The sequence below is a fragment of the Eutrigla gurnardus genome (genome assembly GCF_963514095.1).
Source record: "Eutrigla gurnardus genome assembly, chromosome: 21".
NCBI classification, from domain to species: Eukaryota; Metazoa; Chordata; class Actinopteri; order Perciformes; family Triglidae; genus Eutrigla; species Eutrigla gurnardus.
Window position 1 is genome coordinate 2913551 of NC_139932.1, and position 21400 is coordinate 2934950.

A 21400-nucleotide genomic window follows, 5' to 3' on the forward strand; every position below is an offset into this window, starting at 1 on the left:
TAGGTTCCCCAGTCTGGTATTTTTTCCACCATCAGTGCCGAATTCCACGGCAAATAGGCCTACGTAGGCCTACAGGTCGTTCGACACCGTATCCAAATAGGCCTAGATGAGGAGAGATTAGGCTGTTAATTGGTTTTTCTTTTTGTCACGTTTGAACAGTTTAAATAAACTAAACAAAATGTATGTATTGCGACCGGGGAACATTGGACCCTTTTGGGAAAAATGGGGAACATAGGACCTGGGGAATATAGGGATAACTTGGAACTAGCTAGAATCATTGGGCCTCATTCAACGTTCTTAAGAAGAATTTTGTTCTTAAACCCCACTTACGCAGTTTGCACAAAGATTCTGCCCTTCACCGATGTTTTCTTATGTGGGATTACAAACATTTAAAAGCACATTTAAGTACATGTGTGTTCAAAATAACTGGTTATTGCGTTTGCTTCTATTCTGCAGTTGCAGAATACTGTAGGATTTAAGTTAGAATCATATTTTCATTGATCCAGCCGGCACTGGACTTAGATTTTTTTTTTAACAGTGGGTTAAACACCCCCCCAAATTCAGTGAGTGAGTAATAGCATCCCTTGCATCTTGTTTTAGTGTAATTTTATGTTCTCTACAGCTCGTTTGCTGTTTACTTCCTGCTACAGTTGGCTTCCTCCACTTCAGAACTACTGACGTTTTCTTACGTTTGGTGTTTCTTTAATTCCGTCTCAACTTTCTGTGTGTGCACACCGTCCTGCACCTTCAGGCCTCTTTCATGGGGATTTGCGGGACGTTTACATAATATGCTAATTAGGAAGAACTGGCACGCGCTATTTATGAAGACGTGGGAATCATCAAAATAAGAACACAGATGCAAACACGTAATGAATCCGACGTAGGTTTTTCTCAGGAACTTTTTTAAGAACAAATTTAAGAAAAAAACTTGTTCATAAGCTAACCATCATTTTCTGACATATTTTTGAACTTTGAACTAACCATCATAGACCATCCTCCAATCAAACTATGATTGGCTGAACTGATTATGGCCTTGGTGACACCATTCTTCATTTTTGGTGACCCCATGACAGATCAGTGACATGATTTTTTTTAAGTACAGTTTTTAGTGACGCAACAGCAACAGTTATTGTATATTCATTATTTCAGTTACATTTACAAAAACAGAAAAAACTGCTATCACACAAAGACCGCAGATTTTCAGCCAGAATAGATTCCTTATGGAAACCGGTAAAGTCCAATCAGCAGTCCCGAGTACTTTAACTAAAAGCCGTTACCACAGTTGAGCGTTGTAACCAAAGCTGAAGTTTGTTCAGCTGCAGTTCCTCTAATGACCACAAGATAACATGAAAGAAAACCTAGAATGTCTTTAAGTGAGTGGGTAAACCCCCAAATTTTATAATTTTTCCCACTTTCTTGGTGGCTAATTTCACTTCCTCTAAAATTATGTTGAGCTATTCTTCTAAAGAGAATATTAAACATAAAGAAGGCATTTTCTTGAATGGCATATCTTTCAGCCTATCACCCTCGGCTATGGTGATTGTTGTAGGATATTCCCATACTTGCCCAAGTTTATAGGATTTAGAGCAGTATGAGGATTTTTTGTATCTTTTGAGGTCTTAAGTGTGCAATGTTAGGGGCAAGGGTTTGTCTTCAGTGAATAAGTTGGCAACGTGGTAAATCCAAAATCCAGGTTTCAAAACAGAGGGGTTGGAGTTTTCTAAGCAAATTCCCCCTTGTGACTACTCTTGTTGGATAAAGTCCAGTTCTTGGATTGTCTCTGTTTGGGCAGTATTCTCCAAGCTCTGCAATGGGGAGTCCTGGTTTTGGATCTTTTCACTGTTGTTAGTTCTTTCCTTCTCGTCACCCTCAGTAACTGCCACTCCCTCGAAATCGTGATCGTACTCAGGGTCAGGGAGCTGCAGTGTATCCATAGTTGGACAGGGAGGCCGTCTGGATTGGAATCGAGCCAGGCCTCGTCTCCACCTTCCCATAGCCTTGGGGCTTGGCAGGCTCCGTACCGATGCTTTCGATGACTGCCTGGAGAACTGGAGGGAGAACTGGCGCCCCCGTGGCCGGGTTGGTGGATGATTTGTCCAGCGGAATTCTTTGGGTCCCAACTGCGTGGGGGAACAGCAGACCAAGGGGTCGGCCCTGGAAACACAAAGAATTAGTCAGATCACAAGGGAAAAGAAGTGGAAGGATAGGATTATAAGACCGACTGTGGTTGCTAGTCATTTTGGGAATCCCATCATCTCAAAACAGCAGTGTAATGGTTTCATGAAGGAGTAGAATGTCAGAAGTTATGACACTGAATTACCTTGGGGCATCCAAGACCAGTGCCTCCTCAGAGGGTGAGTGATCTGGTCCATTCTGAGGTTTTGCCATTTCACCATTGCCAGAAGAATCCATGTTGTGACAAATGTTTGCCACTTCACCATTGCCAGAAGAAACCATGTTGTGACAAATGTTTGCCACTTCACCATTGCCAGAGGAAGCCATGTTGTGACAAATGTCACCGGACAACGGTGGGCTGATGACGAGCCGGGGGAAAACAGTAGAGGGGGAGCTTTCAGGGGATGGAGGGTTGCTGCTGACCTCCCTTAAGGTGGATAGGGTAACCATGGTAGGGGAGGGTAGACCCAACTCCTCTGGATGAGGACTAACCCTGGAATGATTGACGGATAATAAAATGGATGTCAAAAAGAACCACCTCTGAGCAGCTGCCAAGCTGCCTAATAACACAAAACTGTAACTGAGGTCAGCCAATATGGGTAACCTGAAATCTGGGAAGAAGCTTCCTGTTGCATCACTGCTGTGTCGTTTGAAGATGGGTCGAGGATGCCGGAGTTCAAGAGGCTCTTGGACACTAAGGAGCCGGCGGACTCGACCCAGAACCTTCAAATATACATGGACATTACTTTAGAAAAGGCTGTTCTTCCATTCAGGACTCAAACTAAGTATGTGAAGAAAGAACTAAGAACTACAGTAGCAGCCAAGCAAACACTTAAAACTCTCCAGTGTCCAGACCTCAGCATCGAGTGAGCACCCGTCCTGGCTACATTTTTTGCAAGAAGGGTCATTCTCTTAAATTGGAAATCATCAGACACTCCACCATTTAGACACTGGGATAGAGATCTGCTGATGTCTTCAGGTTAAGAGAAGATCAGCTATTCATTTCAGAGTAAGTCCAACATTTTCTCAAAGACCTGGGATCCCTTTAATGCTTATCTGGCGAAGATTTAACCGGTTCATCCGTGTTGTTTCCTTTTTTGCTCTCTCCCTTTAATTTAGTATTGACATTGGTACTATTGTCATTATTATTTTATTGTAGAACCTGCCACACCATGTATAATCTATGTATGTATCTTTTTCTTTGCATATTCACTTAACAATATTTCTAGCTTGTTTCTCTGCATCTCTCTGTCTAGATAACTGACAGGCTATGTAATGATCCACAAACCTGAATTGTTCTTGTTTGTGTTCTTTATTACAAAACCAAGAAAAAGTTATAAAATGTTTTTAAAAAAACTATTCCTTATTTCTTTTTAGAAATGTTTAATATTTATCAATATGTTATGTGTACCAGTCATCCACATTTTGGGATTCTGACACTATTGCACAAAGAGTCTTATACTGTATAATTTGGCATTTATGGAAATTTTTAAAACCTGTTAGAAAGAAATGGCTCTAACAATACCATAGCATGCCTTCCTTTTATTAATAGTTTGCATTATATTTCACTGATACCTATCAAGTAGTTTTTGCTATAACCTGCTTTCTGACAGAAAGACAATTATACAGAAAACTGAAGTAATAAAACACTCCATATTACCGACTCTTGGCGCCAAGCCAAAACAGAGTCCCGTTGCTGTGGACAACTGTCGCTAATGTCAGTGTCATCACACTGCAGGATGTCCGAGAGTCTGGAAGAGAGAGGAAGAGAAGGTTTTTCATTTTGCTGATGGAACTACTCAAAAACCTAACTAATTCCCTCATTGACTGATATTTTTCCAGGATATGGACCCGTGGTGATCCACCGGAAGGGACAGAACTTAGCCTTTCTATCGGCTATAATGAGGGGGGACACCAGGGCTCTCAAGTCTCAAGCATTGGGCGCGAGACACGCACATTTTAACCTGTCCACACACTCACACCTAGTATTTCTCATGCAGAGAAATTATTGGGATAATAAGTTTGTTAATAGATATTCATTGCGAAAATTCACAAAACAAAACTAAACAGAGTCATCCAGCAGGGAGGGAGATTATGTGACCGTCTCACTTGAAAAAAATAAAAAGCTGTGCAGCAGTTGGATCATGGATATTGGGGTCATTGAAAATAAATTTAATCATCCAGCAGTTAGCAGGGTAGCTGCACATTTTTTAAATTCTTCTTTCAATAATGAGATGATCACTGCATCGTCTTCACTGCTGGATGACTCCGTTTCTTTTCAACGATCCCGAGTGGGTCCTGGTGGACTTCAGGACCAGTTTGCAGGACCTGACCTGAACGTCCCCAATCCCAAACTGCTCGGCGATCACTCGCCACAATCTGTCCTTCATCTGCGTTGTTTACTGTAGTTGAACAAAGGAACATCCCCTCAGCAGCTCCAAAGCTGAATACTAACAAAGGGTTATGGTACTGCAGCCGCAGGAGGAGGGAACAAGCTCTTTGCTTTGAGTGATGAGGTGGATGAGCTCGTTTGTATATGTTGAATGTTCTTTTGTCTACATTGGCTCAGCCAAAATCTCACTCTAAACTCAGTTTAAAACCTGAGAGCCCTGGGGAACACTTTTGACACATTTCTATGATGATGAACCCTGTGTAACAACCAAAAACATTTACATAATTTGCTCATCATAAATGTGTAATGAGAAAAATATGTGTATGTTGACCCCATGTCTGTGGTAGAGCCGAGGAAAGAAGGGATGCAGTAGTCAGCAGCAGCCAGCGTGTACGGTGGCCGAGCCTCACAGTCGTTCCAGTACATGTCTTTGGTCATGTGAGGCAGGTTCATGTGCATCTCATCTACAGCCAGCAGAGACACCTGAAGGGGAAGGGAAACAGGAAGTAATGACTCTGAAAGGATTTCATTGTGGTTTCTGTTTTCCAGAAAATTTCAGTCCACCATTTAGTAGAGCGCCGCAGGAATGAGTCCTCAAACCCAGCCATGAGTCAGCATTTTTCCACTTCCAGTTTCCACTTCTAGAAGTCATGTATTTTTTGAATGTTATTTTGGTTGGATAAGGTCTGTGGTTTGCACAAACAGAGGAGATTTTTGATCTATGATATGAAATACTTTTATTTCTCTGAACACATCCATCCATCATCAACCGCTTATCCTGTATTGAGGGGGACGGAGCCGATCCCAGCTGTCATTGGGCTAAGGCAGGGTACACCCTGGACAGGTCGCCAGTCTATCACAGGGAGACATGTAGAGACAGACAGGTAAATGTTCTATCACAGGGAGACATGTAGAGATGGACAGGTCCATCCTGCATCTCTTTGGAGAACCCGGAGACAACCCACGCTAACATGGGGAGAACATGCAAACTCCACACAGAAGACAACATAAAAAGTCCAATTTCCAAAAAAGGACCCAAACAGCAGTCCCCTGTGTGAAAGTCCTGTGTTTGTGACCCATCAGCCCCTTTTACAAGCTCAGGACGTTGATCTGAAGAAGATAAAAAGCCTTTCGTTGCTTGTGCAAGGCCGCCATTGTATGCATCGACATGTATATGATGCACAGCAACTTCGCTTGCGCTTGAAGTGTTGTGTAAACGTCGCGAGCAAAAGTATCTCCACTTTCGGTTCCCCTTCCATTGTTTTTATGGTTTGCTGGGGTCCGACACATTAAAAACATCACACAGGCTAGATGGGTTATATAATTTCTAGGTCTACCCCTGGGCTGATTCCCAGTTGGACGTGCCTGGAACACCTCTAAAAGGAGGCACCCAGGAGGTATCCTGATTAGATCCCCATACCATCTCAAATGGCTCCTTTCAATGTGAAGGAGCAGCAGCTCTACCCTGAGTTCCCTCCGGATGTCTGAGCTCCTCCCCCTATTTCTAAGGTAAGGATTGGAGCGTATATGGACTGGTAAATCGAGGGCTTTGCCTTCCGACTCAGCTCCTTCCTCACCACAACGCTCTGGCACAACGTCCACATCACTGGTGAACAAGACCCTGAGATACTTGAACTTCCCCACTTGCGGCTGTGACTCACTCTCAACCTGGAGCACCATGGCCTCCATCGAATTGCAACCTTAACGTGGTGGACGGGTTTGTGTGCCCCAGTGATCCTGGGGGCTGCGTTGTCGGGGGAACAGCTCCTGGTAGGGTCTCCCAAGGCCAAGTGGTCCCAGGAGAAGGGCCAGACAAAGAGCGATTCAGAAAACCCTCATGGAATGGCACAATGAAGGCTGCGTCACCAAGCCCGGATAAGGGAGACCGGGGCCCCCTCCTGTAGCCAGATCTGGGAGGGGAACTCACCGGTGAGCGTCTGGTGGCTGGGCCTGGGCTCATTGCACCGCCCAAAAATGCATCATGAGGCCACCCCCCCGTGGACCTACCACCTGCAGGGATAGGCATATGGATCTGGTTCAATGTAAACCAGGCGGCAGGCAAGGGCGGGTACCTGGGCGTGTTGATCCCCGGAATTGCAGACTGAGACTGAGGAAACAATCCTCTTAATGATTGCTGTGATATAGCGTGGCAGCTAATTTGTGTCAGATAACATCATGTAATCCATTGTTATTAGCTGCTGACCTGAAGGTTCCTGTCGATGATCCAGTTTGCTTCAAAGTCATCATCGTCCTCCCCAAATGGGTTGATCAGCTGCTCTGCAACCTGACATCAAGGAACATCATCTTTTTAATGATAGTTTTCTTTTCCTATTTATTTATATATTTTAATCCTGCCGCCCTCAACCCCTCCCCAACATAATTTATTGATAACATCCTATTTATTTTCTTATGTTTCTTTTTTTCTTTTCCCTTTCATTTAAAAACACCCACATATATGGATGGAAAAAGGCAAAACTAACTAACTAACTAACTAACTAACTAACTAACTAATGACACAAAACAAGGTATTCTTTCAACGTTCACATCTTCAGCAATAACCAATGGGCTTGTGGCTGCAGACAGGAAGTCAGAAACTCTCTTTACAAAAGTACATAATAATAAAATATCGCCAGTGTTACCCTTTAAGGAAAAGTCACCTTCAGCCAGCCGGAGTAGAAGAAGAACTGCAGCAGTGTGAAGACGGGGATGTAGAGGTCAAGGTCATGACCTTGGTAACCCTGGCAGGGGTCGAGGAACTGACGACCAATCAGACAAGCAAAGAAAAAGGTGTAGACGGCAAGAGTGACGACCTGCAGAGCGAGACGAGAGAGGCTTTACTGTTTGTGTGGGAGATTCAGAGCGCTGATTCAGTTACAGTAATGATGGAAGATGATGTGATTTAATGAGCTCAATGATAAAGAGTGACAAGCCTGTGTGTAAACCAGCGGGATGCCGACCCAGTCGTAGCCGAAAAGAGTTGCACACCAAGTCCTGAACAGATTCATCTCCTGGAGATTCAACACAAAAGTCTGTTAGTCAACGGGCTGACTGGACAAATGATTTCCCTGCTCCTCTGGACTAAAGCTGGGTGTCCCGTTACCCCCACATCTGGTTTATGTGGTGCACACTAACGGGGAAGTCTTAATGTGTGTGGCTGCTTCAGTGCCATTTTCTCTTTGACAGGATATTTTTGTAACCTGATGAGTCACTTCCATGGATCATATTGTGAAGCACTTCTAATCATCCAGCGTTGTAAAGTAACTGAGTGCATTCACTCAAAATCTACAGACCCTTTCTATATCTTTAGAAGCTTTAAATTTTAAATAAAAATTGTGAGCAGCTTCTAAATGTGTGGTTGTTACATGTTTGGTCTCAACTGGTAACTGGCTGTAAGTACATGGTTTGTGTAGATAATAAACACCGATGTATTTAAAATCAATTGAAGAGTTTTGCGAAGACACCTACATGTTCTGTTGGAGTTTTCAACAGCCATCACCACTAGTAACCACACTGGTTAAAGCCAAACACTGCAATGTCTGTGGCACCAAGCCAATACATGCGTAGACTATCACAGAAATGTAAAAGTCCCAGTCGGCAAGTCCGGCGAATCGAGGGCACTCTGTCAGATTTTGAATGTTTACAAATCTCACGCTCCTCCCCCACGGCCACCGAGCTCCTTCCCCTCGACTCCGTGCCCTTTGAAACCCCTTAGATCACCCCACCTCTGAAACGCGGCTCCGATGTTGACTCTGGTTTTATCACGGGCACCGTCACAATCTTTCTTTTTTTCCTTCTTTTCCACCGGTGTTTTCTTTTCCTTGGTTGTTTTGGACCTCCTCGTTTCGGTTTTGACGAGGAATTGGAAGCTTGTTGCTACTTCCCTCCACCTCCCTCCTGTGATAGTGGAACGACCCGAGGGAAGAGGATTTTTTGCAAAACAAACAACAGACTCTACGTGCACGTAGAGACGTGCTTATTTTTTATAAAACCGGATGATTTATGTTGTTCTATCGGAGCATAGTGTCGGCTTCAGTGAATATGATCAAAAAAATGTTGCCGACTGGGACTTTAAATCTCAGTAAGGTCAGAGCTCTGAGTCTACATCCTAGTGTTTGGCATTCTGTACACAACCTCAGATAATGTAGGTGGATCATCTGGTGACGCTCTAAATGTCTCGCTGGTGTAAAGTGGTTACTTGTCACATGACAGTTTTCCATCTCCTCCCACATATCTCCAGGTGTGTTGATGTTGAATGATTGTAATACACTGAAGAATGAAGAAGAAACTTCTCTGGCTCAATTCAACTCTTTAAAAAGCCTCTTGGATTCGCTGGAAAATGCATCATCACAAAGCTGGAAACAGGTTTCTTTAGGGATACGGTTCTCACATATGATGATTGTATAGACTATGATGCAGATTCAACTAGTTAAATACATGCAACATACTCATTAACGTAATACTAATCCAGAAACATCAGATATATTAGTAAAACATTTTTACTACACAATTAAGTACTACGAGTGCATATACACTCTTTTCTTTGTATACTTTATATACTTTTACACCAGGGATGTTTTCAGTGGCTCAAATCTGAAATCTTTATCTGAAATGTTTTGTCTGTCCCCCACTAAATGTGTAATAGACCTGCATTTCTAAAGTGCTTTTCTAGTATTTTTGACCACTAAAGGCACTTTAAACTACATGTCTACATTCACCCATTCACACAGAGGAACTGGATCCAATCGAATAGCATAGCCTTTGGACACTTCGGCATGCAGACAGGAGGAGCCAATCAAACCACCAAGCTTCCGATTAGAGGATGACACTCTCCCCTCTGAGCCACAGTCACCCCCAACATTAAACGTTCATTATCTAACACCTAATACAAAAGGTTTAGGGTCACATTGAGGATGTTCTGCAGGTCGATGCTGTCCTGGATCCGTCCTTCCTGTCTCGCTTTAGACGCCAAGTTGGAGAACCAGACAACAGGGATCCAGTACTTCAGGTGAGGGGAGCGGATGTTGTCAAACACCTTCCTCTCCTCTGGAGTCATAAAACCTGCACACACAGACTCCATTTATGCTCAGTATTCCCCTGACTTCAATTCATCAGGCAGCCATCTCAGGGTCTGAAAAGTGAAGCCAAGCTGAAGCTGCATTCTTTCTGCTGGCCATCGCGTGGTGACTCCTCTCTAATTGTATGGAAGTCTATGAGAAAATGCTCCTACTTCTCTCTTGATTTATTATCTCAGTAAACGTTGTAAACATGAGTTTATGGTCTCAATCTCTAGTTTCAAGTCTTCTTCAACCCAGCATGATGTTCATTTAGTCAATGTTTTGCTTATGTAGTGCTTAAGGGGCGGGTCTACCTTGTGATTGACAGGTTGCTACTACGACCTTGCTACTGTAGCTTAGTCAGCTACTGAGATGACTTTCACACTTAGCTGTAAAGTTGACCTTGAATCACGGAAAATCACTTTGTTAGCAGCTTCACACTAGATGCCAGATGGATCCAGATCCAGTAAGGGTGCTGCTTGAGGTGCCAATGTGCCACTTGTGGTCATCAGTTTGCTCCACTGCTCAGTCCAAAAATCTTCACTTACGTTCACTGGTAGCAAAAATCCAAGCTGGCGACAGGACTAACCCTCCATCTGATCATACTGCATTTTGTTGCTTTGTACTTGTGACATGCGCAATGACAATACAATTGCATTTGGAATCTTGTGTTGTTATGATGACTACACCCACTTCTTATATAGACTCTATGATCTGAGCCGGTCAGACAGTCAGCTGGAGTTCAGCCCCTTCCCCTCTGTTCCTCCTCCTTCCTGTAAGCATCCGATGCAACCCCGGGGATCGGCTCGTTATCGACCAATTAGAGCAGGACTCAGAGCTGCAGCAGAGCAGAGCTCACTGTGATGAACCTGTTAGTTAAAGACTCAGACACAATGCAATCAGAAAGTCTGTAAGATTTCCATGAAGCCAAATGACTGAGCAGATTAAAGCAACACTAAAGAGTATTTAGTGCCTTAAAATAATGTTTCCAAAATAGCTTCAGTGGTTCATCACCTCAAAACCGGGTGAACGGCACTTCAGCATTCGCTCTGCAGCCCTCTATTGGCTGTAACCGCAATATGTAACTTTGCCTCGTTGGGTAGCGGTTTTGTAGTTCTAATGAGACTACAAATTTGACCTGCTTTACGGCAAGCGTTACAAAAGCCGGATGGTGACTTGGCTTTGTTGCTGCTGGACTTGTAAATAATACCGGTAATCATTTTTTTTCCAATAGTGTGCATCTGTGTACAATACATTGTCGATTATTTTATTGGCTCATGTTAGCTAAGGCGTTAGCTATTGTGCTAATATATATGTAACTATCGCTATGGCTCGTGTTAGCTAATCTTAGCTAAGGCGTTAGCTACTCTACCTTGTCACTGGACATCTTTCAAATCGTTCATCGTTTCCAGAGCCAGTTCTGCATACAAACAAATAACGTGCGTGCGACGGTAGGCTGCGGTAGGCTAAATTATTTACGATAGCGGTAATGGATAATTCCCTTCCAACCTGTAGGGGGACCGAAGAGGAAAAGTTCTTAAGTGTTGCTTTAAGAGCCAAGAATTAATTGGAAAGATAGATTTGGAATTTTAGAATTGAAAGATTTCATATATTCATTATATATTATACTTCAAGATATTTTGCAATGCATGTCAACCTCCCACCTGCATAGGAAAGTTTGATTGATCCGTCTTTCTGATAAAACAAACATGTCAACTACAGATTTTGTGGTTGTTTCTAAAGTTTCAGGATATATATATATATATATATATATATATATATATATATATATATATATATATATATCGCCATGTCTCTTGCCTTTACTGTATGTATTTAAAAAAAAAAAAGAGGAAATTAGCCCTTACTAATTGCTGAAGTAGGGTCATTTTCTCATAGACTTCCATGCAATCTGACTTATTTTTGCAACCACAGGAGTCTCCCCCTGATGGTCAGTAGAGAGAATGCAAGTTTAAGGCACTTCAGCTTTGACTTCACTTTTCCGGCAGTTGTCCTCTTGCATCAGACGCTTACCTGCCTCGACCACGTGGTCGATGGTGGGGAAGCGTTTGCAGACAGCTGTGCTGACGGAGCGGAAGATGAGCAGCGACGTCAGGTTAACATAACGCATCAGCGTCCGACGAAGCAGGCGGCCATATTCATCTTTACCCTGAACACAGCTGGAGGAGGCAAAAGGGAATCACTATTGACATCACAAACCCTTGAACTACCCACCAACGCTGTGAATTCAGGAGCGCTCTACGTTCCTATGGACAGTAAACTAACCACCATCTGTCTAGTGTCCCTAAAACTCCAGTGATTGTTAAGTACTTAGCTTAAGTACAGGTATCCACCAAGTATTTCCAGTGAAATTTACTTGAAGTATTTACTTTCAGTTTCAAATATGGAACAAGATTATGTTTTCTTTTCATTTTATGCACACAAGATAATAATTTGTCCGTTAATATAATACATTGTATTTTAATAAGTTTCCACATGTTTTGTGTGTAAAATCAAAGTAATTATAGTTCTCTAATAAAGTATATTACTTCCCTCTGAGATGTAGGCAGAGTGAATCAGCATACCTGGAGATGAGGAACATGAGTCGGTCCGGCCACGGAAGGTTAACAAACTGATTCCACCATCTATTCACCACCAGAGTCACATAAAAACCTAAAACACAAACATGAATATTCCACATTAGCTCATAGAAATAAAGCTGATGTTTAGGATACAAATTAAAATAGATCTGAGACCGCTCTTCCCGTTCAAGTACATCACATGTGTTAATAGCATTGTATATATGTGAGCCAGAAATTGTGTGTTCGGTTGTGTGTGTGTGTGTGTGTGTGTGGACCAATAGACTGTATATAAGAACTAGTCATTGTGATGTCACCCATTGGTTGGTGGATTACGGTTCTGAAACCAGATTTGGACTGTGGATCTGATAAACACAAGTGTCAGAGCGGCAACCCTGGCAGCAACCTTACTGGATCTGGATCCATCTGGATTCTGATGTGTTAAAAAAAGTTAGCTTCCAAAGTAAATGTACTTATTATGGTCAAGCAACCTTAATATTAATAGGCCTATGTTAATTTCATATTCTTATTACATAGGTATGGGATTTGTCTTTGTTTAGTTTCATTTAGTCACTATGCAACAAATGGCTGGAATAAACTTCCTGAAGATGTTAGACTTGCCCCAACTCTGACCACTTTTAAAACTAGACTGAAAACTTTTATGTTCACCATAGCTTTCTGCTAAATTTTTTAATGTCTGCACTGTTTTTAATTATTGCAAATATGTTTTTATTCTCTTTTCTTTCTGTAATGCATTTTTAATTTTTTTTATTATTTTCTTTTAATTCTTCTTTTTTCTTTTTCTTTTTCTTCTCACTTTGTTTTATGATGTGAAGCACTTTGAGTCTGCCTTGTGTATGAAATGTGCTATACAAATAAAGTTGCCTTGCCTTGCCTTGCCTTTGTTTTAATGTAGAGGATGTTTGGCTTCTGAAAAACAGGGTTGTTTGGAGGTTGACAGAATCGCAGCAGCATACTGTAGATACAACATGTTCTCTGGGAATGAGAGGACATCAGATACACGAACACTCAGCCTTTCTCTGGTCTTTAATGATCTGATTCCATTAGCAGTCTGCTAATGAGGCAACCCAACGCTCTGTCTGTCCGTCTGTCTGTCTGCTCAGGCAGGAAGCGGAGTCATAGTTATATCTTAATAGGGATGAGAGATACCAGATTTTTAAAAATTGGATACAATACTTTATGTTAGAATGATTATAATGATACTTTCTCGAATGGGTATGTGATTTCTTAGAATAATAATAATTTTTATTTTAAAATGTACTGGACATTAACAACACATTTAAAACAACATCCAAAATACACATTTAGGATTTATTTTACTGATAGATAAGAGAGGTGCATTTTTTCTTTGTGAAATCTAATATTTCAGAAAATGAAACACAAAATTGTGTACCTACATCCAATAGAAAGCATATTCTTGCTGCATATTTTATTAAATAATTACTCATTTGCATATTTAACATCTCCGAAAACGTTTAAAACTTGAGAAGATTTGTGGTGATATCTAGTTATGTATTAATTACCTGTAGTGTCTGGATGATAGGGCAGATAGACACATTGAATGGACCTGCATTTATGTGAGTGCTGTCTTTTTGAGCACTCAAAGCTCTTTACATTCACCCATTCACACACTGATGGCAGAGGCTGCCCATCAGCAGAGTCCCACTCACTCCTGGTTGTGGTTCTCCACAGCTTCCTTCCCTCCAGCAGGCCTTGTATGTACTCCTATTCACAAGTGTTACTAAAAGAAAGGATCCAAGTATGTTTTCACATACAAGGAATTGGTGTTTATACATGATAACCATAATAGCCAACATGCTAGTTATCAACGTTAGCCATTAGGGCTAGCGATTAGCACGAGGACAGTAATTAGCACAAGCTAATTGAAAAAGTACAGCCATCCTGAACAGTAAGTTAATGTTAGTAAGTAACCTACGTCAGCCCTGCAGTTCATTTCAAGTTCATGTACTTTTATGTTCTGTAATAGTAGTGGCCTGTGATTGTAATGTGAATGGCCGTGTCTTAGCCAATGAATGAATGGCCAATTTCAGAACAACATATATTAATTTATTGTATTCTTGGAGTCTCCAGATGGCTCCTTGGAAAAGGCGCCGAGTGTGGGACTCTATAGTTCTGGACGGAAGCCCAGGTAAACCCAACTGTGTCACAAGGGTAACCTGGGAACGTCTGGCAGACCTCCCCTTTTCATGCATGGAGAAGTTGTTCAAAACTTCCATGTGGACCATGTTCAAAACTTCCATTATGGAAGCGGTTGCTCGGAGTTGTGGCCAAAAGGTCATCGGGGCCTGTCATGGCTGTCAAGCTGAAGAAGGCCTATCGGGCTTGGCTGGCCCAGGGTCTCCCAAAACAGGTATCGTTTGTCCAGAAGGGCTGCAGCTGAAGTAAAAAACAGGGTGTGGTAGGAGTTCGGGGAGACTCTGGAGGGGACTTTTTTTTTGGCCACCAGGAAGTTCTGGCAAACCGTAAGACTGCAGACCCGGACTGGGGAAATGGTTTGAGTGGCGGAGAGAACACTGAGGAACTCCTGAACCCGATCAACACGTACTCTACAGAGGGGGCGGAGTCCGAGTGGGTGCTGACCTCCACCAGGGTTGTTCCTTGTCACTAATCCTGTTTGTGATTTTGTTGTGCAGGACTTCAAGGCACAGCCAGGGGGAGGAAAGTGTCCAGGGACCACAGAATTGCATCCCAGCTTTTTGCAGATGATGTGGTTCTGTTGGCTCCATCAGAATGCAACCTGCAGCACATACTGGCCATGGTGAGAATTGAACACACTTCTGTCTACATAGACTTAAAGGTCATAATGATAACATCCATCCATCCATTTTCTACCGCTTATCCTGTATTCAGGGTCGCGGGGGGGCTGGAGCCGATCCCAGCTGTCATTGGGTGAAGGCAGGGTACACCCTGGACAGGTCGCCAGTCCATCGCAGGGCCGACATGTTGAGACAGACAACCGTTCACGCTCACATTCACACCTACAGGCAATTTAGAGTGATCAATTAACCTATCCCCATCCTGCATGTCTTTGGACTGTGGGAGGAAGCCGGAGAAGGGAGAACATGCAAACTCCACACAGAAGGAACCCGAGAATCGAACCCGGCACCCTCTTGCTGTGAGGCGAGAGTGCTACCTACTACACCACCATGCAGCCCCATAATGATAACAGTTTTATTTAAACAAATATTTTTTTAAATAATAATACATCCACAGAGCTTTTAGAATCAAAAGTATCACTTCTTGTGAAAAACATTTTTTGATTGTGAATTAATCATTTTTTTTTATTTTGACGGGTCCAAAATGAATGTTTCGTTTACCTCTGTGTAGATGTGTGACGTGTGGCTGCGGCTTCTAGCAAGGCTTGTGAGCCAATAGAATAACAACGTTGATATCACATGGTATCTCTGCGTAGTCAGGGGTCAAAAGTCTTTGGGGTTGCCAGTTAGTGTGGGAAAAAGGGAAAAATGGCTGAGTTTGACGGTAAGCGGGCAGCATTTCGGTACCAGTCCCAAGTGCTAAGAACTGGCAACCCATTGAGGGCGCATGCGCTTTGACAGCTGAGTTGTGACGTGAAAATGTCCTCTGTGGCAGGGCTGTAAACAATAGAGTTTGGCGTCTAGGCATCACTCCCCAGCTAAACTTACAAGAGACAATGGGTAGTGATGAGTAAATATCTTAACCCCCCCTCCGGAGCCTACAGGTGGCTGCTGGGAAGGTGGGAGGGGTTTGTACGAAGTTGACAGCAGTACTGACGTGCAGCAGAGGCAATGACAGCCGAAGGGGGGACACAGGAAACGTCATAGCTTAAATAGACCGCCAAATAGGGAGGATGTGAGTGGGAGAAGATTATTGGACTATGAGGTATGTCACATGATTATGAAGGCATGGCTCGAGTTGTCTGCCTGAACTAGCTCGCAGGCTTCGCTCCATTTTTAGACGGCTATGAACAAAAAGATGTTGGAGGGGTAAAGCCATTTCTTCCTTTTTTATATGTGACAGATATAGATATGAGAGTTTTTTAATGTTCTGGCTCTTTTTCGATGGTATTTTTTCCACTAGGCTTGAATGTATTTTGTCTCAGATTGCCTTAAACTTGAAAGTTATAAGCAAGATTTCAAAAAGTAATTTGCTTAACATTAATCATTCCGGACCTTTGAATATTAAGTTTGAGATCATGATTCTGCTCCAAGATGTAACAGGCTCTTCTTTGACCTGTCCTATAATCTTCTACTTATTTCGTTTTGAAAGGATTTTGTTCTATAATATAAAGAAATATCCTTTACATTTATTTTTTAACCATGCTAATCTTGAAGCACAACATAGAAGCCACCACGTTACATTTCCCTTAATATATTGCTTGTATGACAACAAACCTTTGAAATGTTGAATTCTTTAATGCTATATGGGAATGGCAACTACAGTATGATTAGTAAAGTTTGTGTTTCTGGCAACCAAAGGAGGACGTTCATTTATGTATTGGGATGGGAGCTTTCGATTCATATTGTTCTTCAACAGAATTGCCAAATATGAATGTATTGATATGTATAGCCATTTAAAAACAACCACAGTGCTGAACAAACATAAAATGCATATAAATGCAAAGCAAACAGTAAGAACAGAAGAAAACACTAAACATAGCAGCAGTGTTTAAATGTTTCTGTTCTGAACAGTTTTTATATGAATTGGTAGGTTGTCCTAGGCGGCCAACATCGGTTGGATGGACTGGCATTTCTAGAGCGCTTTTCTAGTCTTTTCGACCAATCACACGTCACACATGTCATTTCAACACATCTTATCTAGTCTAACTCATTCACACACATTCACATGCCGATGGCACAGCCTTTGGGTAATTTGGGGTTCAGTATCTTATCTTTTTCTGGTCTGGGGACCTCAAGGAACATGTGATTGGTTGATCTCAGTGCTCAAACTGGAGTAGATAGACAAGGTTGGACAGAGGTCTGAAGGAAGGGAGTGGAATTTCTTTCGGTTGTGTCAAATAAAGTCTCGTTGATTTTTCCAAGATGACCCACTCTGCCTTTAACATTTAGATTTAACATTTAACATTTAGATTTAACTTTGACGTCATCATTTTAAGTTAACACATATTGCAAATGGGGTCAAAAGTGACATTACATTTACATTGTTTGTAGCTAAATGTGGCAAGATTCTGTTCATTTCACCTTGAGCCACTTTACAAGTGGCACCCCATAGACTGGCTGCTGCATTATGCACTAACTGCAGTCAATTGAGAGACTGCATACAAAGCATTTCAGTAGTCTAACCATGAGGCAATAATGAATAACTCTCCTGAGGTCTTTGGGAGTGAGATTGGTCTTTACCTTGGCTAAAAGTGTGAACTCGAGAAAGTTGGTTTGGGCAACAGGACTAATTTGTTCATCAAATTAAAAGGAGGTGTTAAAGATCACTACAAGATGCATTTGGATGCAACCTTTTGTTAAAATACAACAAAACTCTCATGGAAATGCCTAGAAGCTTTAGTGGATATATATGTGACGTGAACACGCACTAATATAACCTGTCTTTTTCCCCTTTTTCTGTTCTGTTTGTGAATAATACTATGATAATAGTCCTATGAGAGCAAATAGTGAGACGTACCCAGAACAAAGGTGACCGGGATCTGCTCTGCATATTTATCGCAGTACATGGAAAGTTTCTCGAACAGCCTCTTCTGTTGCTCAGAGAGGGCGACCCTGCAGCACAAAGGAAAGAGTAGAACATTTACTCAAGTGGGGTACTTGCAAATTCAAGGTAGTATCGCAAGTTTGGCGGCAGGATCAATTGTATTTATTTTTGGGATCATATGGTCCCAGATACTCTGCGTTGATAACATCACTCAGAGGTGCTTGGTGGATTTAATTGAGCTGTAGTCACTGTGAATAGCAAGACACATGTATGTGCCCAAATCAACAACTTTGTTGTGATTTAATTGCAACAAATGGATAAAGATGATGCAGAAGTAACAACATAATGACGGCGATTGACAAAGTCTGAAGCCATGGTTTGTTAAGTCTGTCAGCAAGACGATAAGTTAATAAATAATAACTTTTAAAATGCTTGATTTCTGAATGGCGTTCGGATCGATCGGGGCTAGGCTACGCTAACACAGAGTTCATAGAGCTCCGGAAGACAACAGACCGTCTGCAGCGGATGCTGGGTGGAATTGTGCGTCAACTGGAGGCGAAGATGGCACTGTGAAACTTTTGCGAATTAGTATTTTTTTTACAACCCTAGGCTGCGGGAGACCACAGACCGCTATGATATGTTTTGTCTCCATTTCTGATTCAGTGACCAGTGTCGACAGTCAGAGAATCTCATCGCTGATTGGCTTCGCGTCAGAGAGTCATGCACAAATGATCCTCATTTGCATTTGTTTGCGTCTTTGCATTGACTTTATATGCAATTGTGTCGTGTTTGGTGTGAACTAGTGTTGCTTTCATTCACGAAAATTATGACTAAATATCAACGTTAACGAACCTTTAACACGTGAGGAAAACGAGATGAGAAGCAACGAAAATGCTGGTCATGTGACGATAACATATTTGGTGGGTAAAATAAATATGTTGTAAATTCAAATCAGATCTTCTGTGTCTGGAATGGATGTATTCTTGAGTCTATAATGTAACAATAATATAATAATAACATAACCTTGTTTGAATCATGAAATCGGTTTGGCTTAATACAATCTTTGACTAAAACTAGACTAAAATGTCATCAGTTTTCGTCGACTAAAACTAATAATAACTAAAATGATAGCTTGAGACAAAGACTAGACTAAAACTAAAAGTAAAACAGGCCGTATGTGAACATACCTTTCGAGTCAAATAGACCATAAAGCAGGGTATTCTTTAAGGCGGGGCTACCTTGTGATGGACAGGTTGCTGCAACGGCGTTGTGCAGTCTGAAAGTTGTCCTTGTTTTTGTCATACAGCTTCAATCTTTTGATATTGTCTTTTTACCTCATGAAACTTAATGGTAACATTTGGGTCCTAAAGATGGTGACGGACAAATACCACGAAGACGATGGCTCAAAGGCAAGATGGTGATTCAAGGCTTCAAAACGGTAGTACACAGACAAGTGGGGACGTGAAAAGGAATTTGTACACTTCTTACTGATGGAAACATACAAAATTTAGCATTTTCTTTTGCAGATTTTCTGAAAATGTTGTGTGCTCCATTTGCATGGAAACATGGCAATTGATGTGTTTGAAATTGAATTGGAGTTGATTGTCAGCAACCGGCTTTGATATACACACATTACTTATTAGTAGATACATTCACTGTTGGTTTTTTGATAAAAGTGTAGAATGTCAATAAGCTTGACAAGCTACTCAAAAGTACAAATTAGAACCAGCCAGTGATAGTAAGAATGCACACATGTGTGTGTGTGTGTGTGTGTGTGTGTGTGTGTGTATGTGTGTGTGTGTGAGACCTGTATACGACGCTCAGCCCGGTGTAGAGCAGTACGAACAGGATGAACTCCCGGTACAGCAGCTTGTAGATGCTTCCCCTCCAACGCAGCAGCAGCCGGTGGAAACTGAAGAAGGTGGCGTTGGCAACTTTACTGGAATATGTGACGGTCATCCTGGGATGTCCTGACAGAGAGACAGTCTCTCGTTACATTGCAGCCTGGATAATTATGTTTGTTCTCAATCTCAAGTAGAATTGTTGTTATTTCAAAGCATTTTACTCACAGAAAAAAACCCACAAAAACGTCTTTGTTTCCTGATGTTTTTTGCCAAATGACATTCAACCACCGCCTCCCCCCTCCAACCCTTTCTCTCTCTCTCTCTCTCTCTCTCTCTCTCTCTCTCTCTCTCATGCTGACTCGCTCCCTGATTCTCCCACCATGATGCTGTCCAGTTGCCCAGTAATGCGAGGCAGCACGCGCACACATACAGGTCCAGAGTCGTATTGATGAGCTAAATGTAGTTACGGGTCAGCTGTCTGTGTGTGTGTGTGTGTGTGTGTGTGTGTGTGTGTGTGTGTGTGTGTGTGTGTGTGTGTGTGTGTGTGTGTGTGTGTGTGTGTGTGTGTGTTGGCATACACAGTAGTGGAAGTAAACACTTATAAACAGAAAGGCTGTCAGCAACAACATGATGTCATACCAAAAATCCAACCAATCACAGACACAGAAACATGAATAGATTACAGGTATACAGGTTCTTGTTAAGAGACTCAAGATGTTTTTGTTATTTCTAAAGAGAAGTAAGAGTGCTTCCATTCACTTCAATAGAGTTAAAGTTTGGTTGAGCAGTAGGCTATGTTGGCCTTTAAATGACTGCACCTCAAAGGAATTAGTGTAAAGGAATAGTTCAACATTTGAGGGAATAATCTTAATTATTTTATCGTCATATTTCCAGTGTGTGCTACTGTTGTTTATTGTTTTATATATCGTCATTTATTTTCCTGATCTTTACATCTGGCTTGTTTTGCCCTCCTTTGCTTTATTGTTACACTATTTTGTTTGAATAGAACAAGAAGACTAGTGACAACTTTGTAAAAGCTAAAACTTTGACAAATGTACTTATTGTAAGTCGCTTTGGACAAAAGCGTCTGCTAAATGACCTAAATGTAAATGTAAATGTAAATGTAAAACAAATCCAAATAAAGAATAAAGAATATCAGAGCTTGACATTTAGATTTTGTGATTTTCACATTACTCTTTGTGGATGCTTTTATGTTAAGCATTGTGTGTTGCATTTTTTAAGCATTATAGTTTTTATCACTTATATTATATATTTGGAAAGTAATCAGCCATGATTGATGTTGTATTTTAGTTCAGCAAAAATGAAACAAAATGAGATCTCTTCATATCTTGGGCCTATTCAGGAGAACAACATAGATTTGGTGAGGTGACAGTAGAGCTAAAATCATGAGTACTTCCTGAATGCTAAATCCAGTTGCAAAGTATAATTTGATTAGCTCATCCACTGCAGGCATCACACACTGCAAGTGAGGGATTTTTTCTCGCAAATGTATGACTTTATAATATCAGAGAATATTCAAGTTTTCTTCTCGTAAATGTGTATATATGTACCACCTGAATCTGATAAAAAAAAAATATATAGGGAGTAGTTTTTGTACGACTTTGGACCCCCCACCCCCAAAAGATGTCCCTCCCAAGAGCACCCACTCCC

General features: G+C 41.6%; 1 protein-coding gene across 1 annotated transcript; it reads right to left on the bottom strand.

Moving 5' to 3' along the window:
* Window positions 1-934: 934 nt before the first annotated feature.
* LOC311031920 (bestrophin-3-like) lies at window positions 935-19849 on the bottom strand. The gene is made up of 13 exons (XM_084038506.1): window positions 19693-19849; window positions 17859-17953; window positions 12207-12294; window positions 11656-11801; window positions 9471-9625; window positions 7498-7575; window positions 7225-7377; window positions 6771-6851; window positions 4899-5050; window positions 3836-3926; window positions 2780-2898; window positions 2321-2668; window positions 935-2154 (listed from the first exon to the last, which is right to left on the bottom strand). Exons 1-13 carry the CDS (start codon window positions 19842-19844, stop codon window positions 1743-1745), a joined length of 2070 nt encoding a protein of 689 aa, XP_083894632.1. The 5' UTR covers window positions 19845-19849; the 3' UTR covers window positions 935-1742.
* Between the last annotated feature and the right edge of the window lie 1551 nt (window positions 19850-21400).

What these genes read in the sequence shown, in the direction of transcription:
- LOC311031920 (XM_084038506.1), bottom strand. Translation starts at nt 19,844, where the DNA reads ATGACCGTCACATATTCCAGTAAAGTTGCCAACGCCACCTTCTTCAGT. An exon ending in CGACCACGTGGTCGAGGCAG is followed by an intron (nt 9,626 to 11,655) that starts GTAAGCGTCTGA and finishes CTGTGTGTGCAG; the next exon opens with GTTTTATGACTCCAGAGGAG. An exon ending in TGGCTTGGCGCCAAGAGTCG is followed by an intron (nt 2,899 to 3,835) that starts GTAATATGGAGT and finishes GTATATTTGAAG; the next exon opens with GTTCTGGGTCGAGTCCGCCG.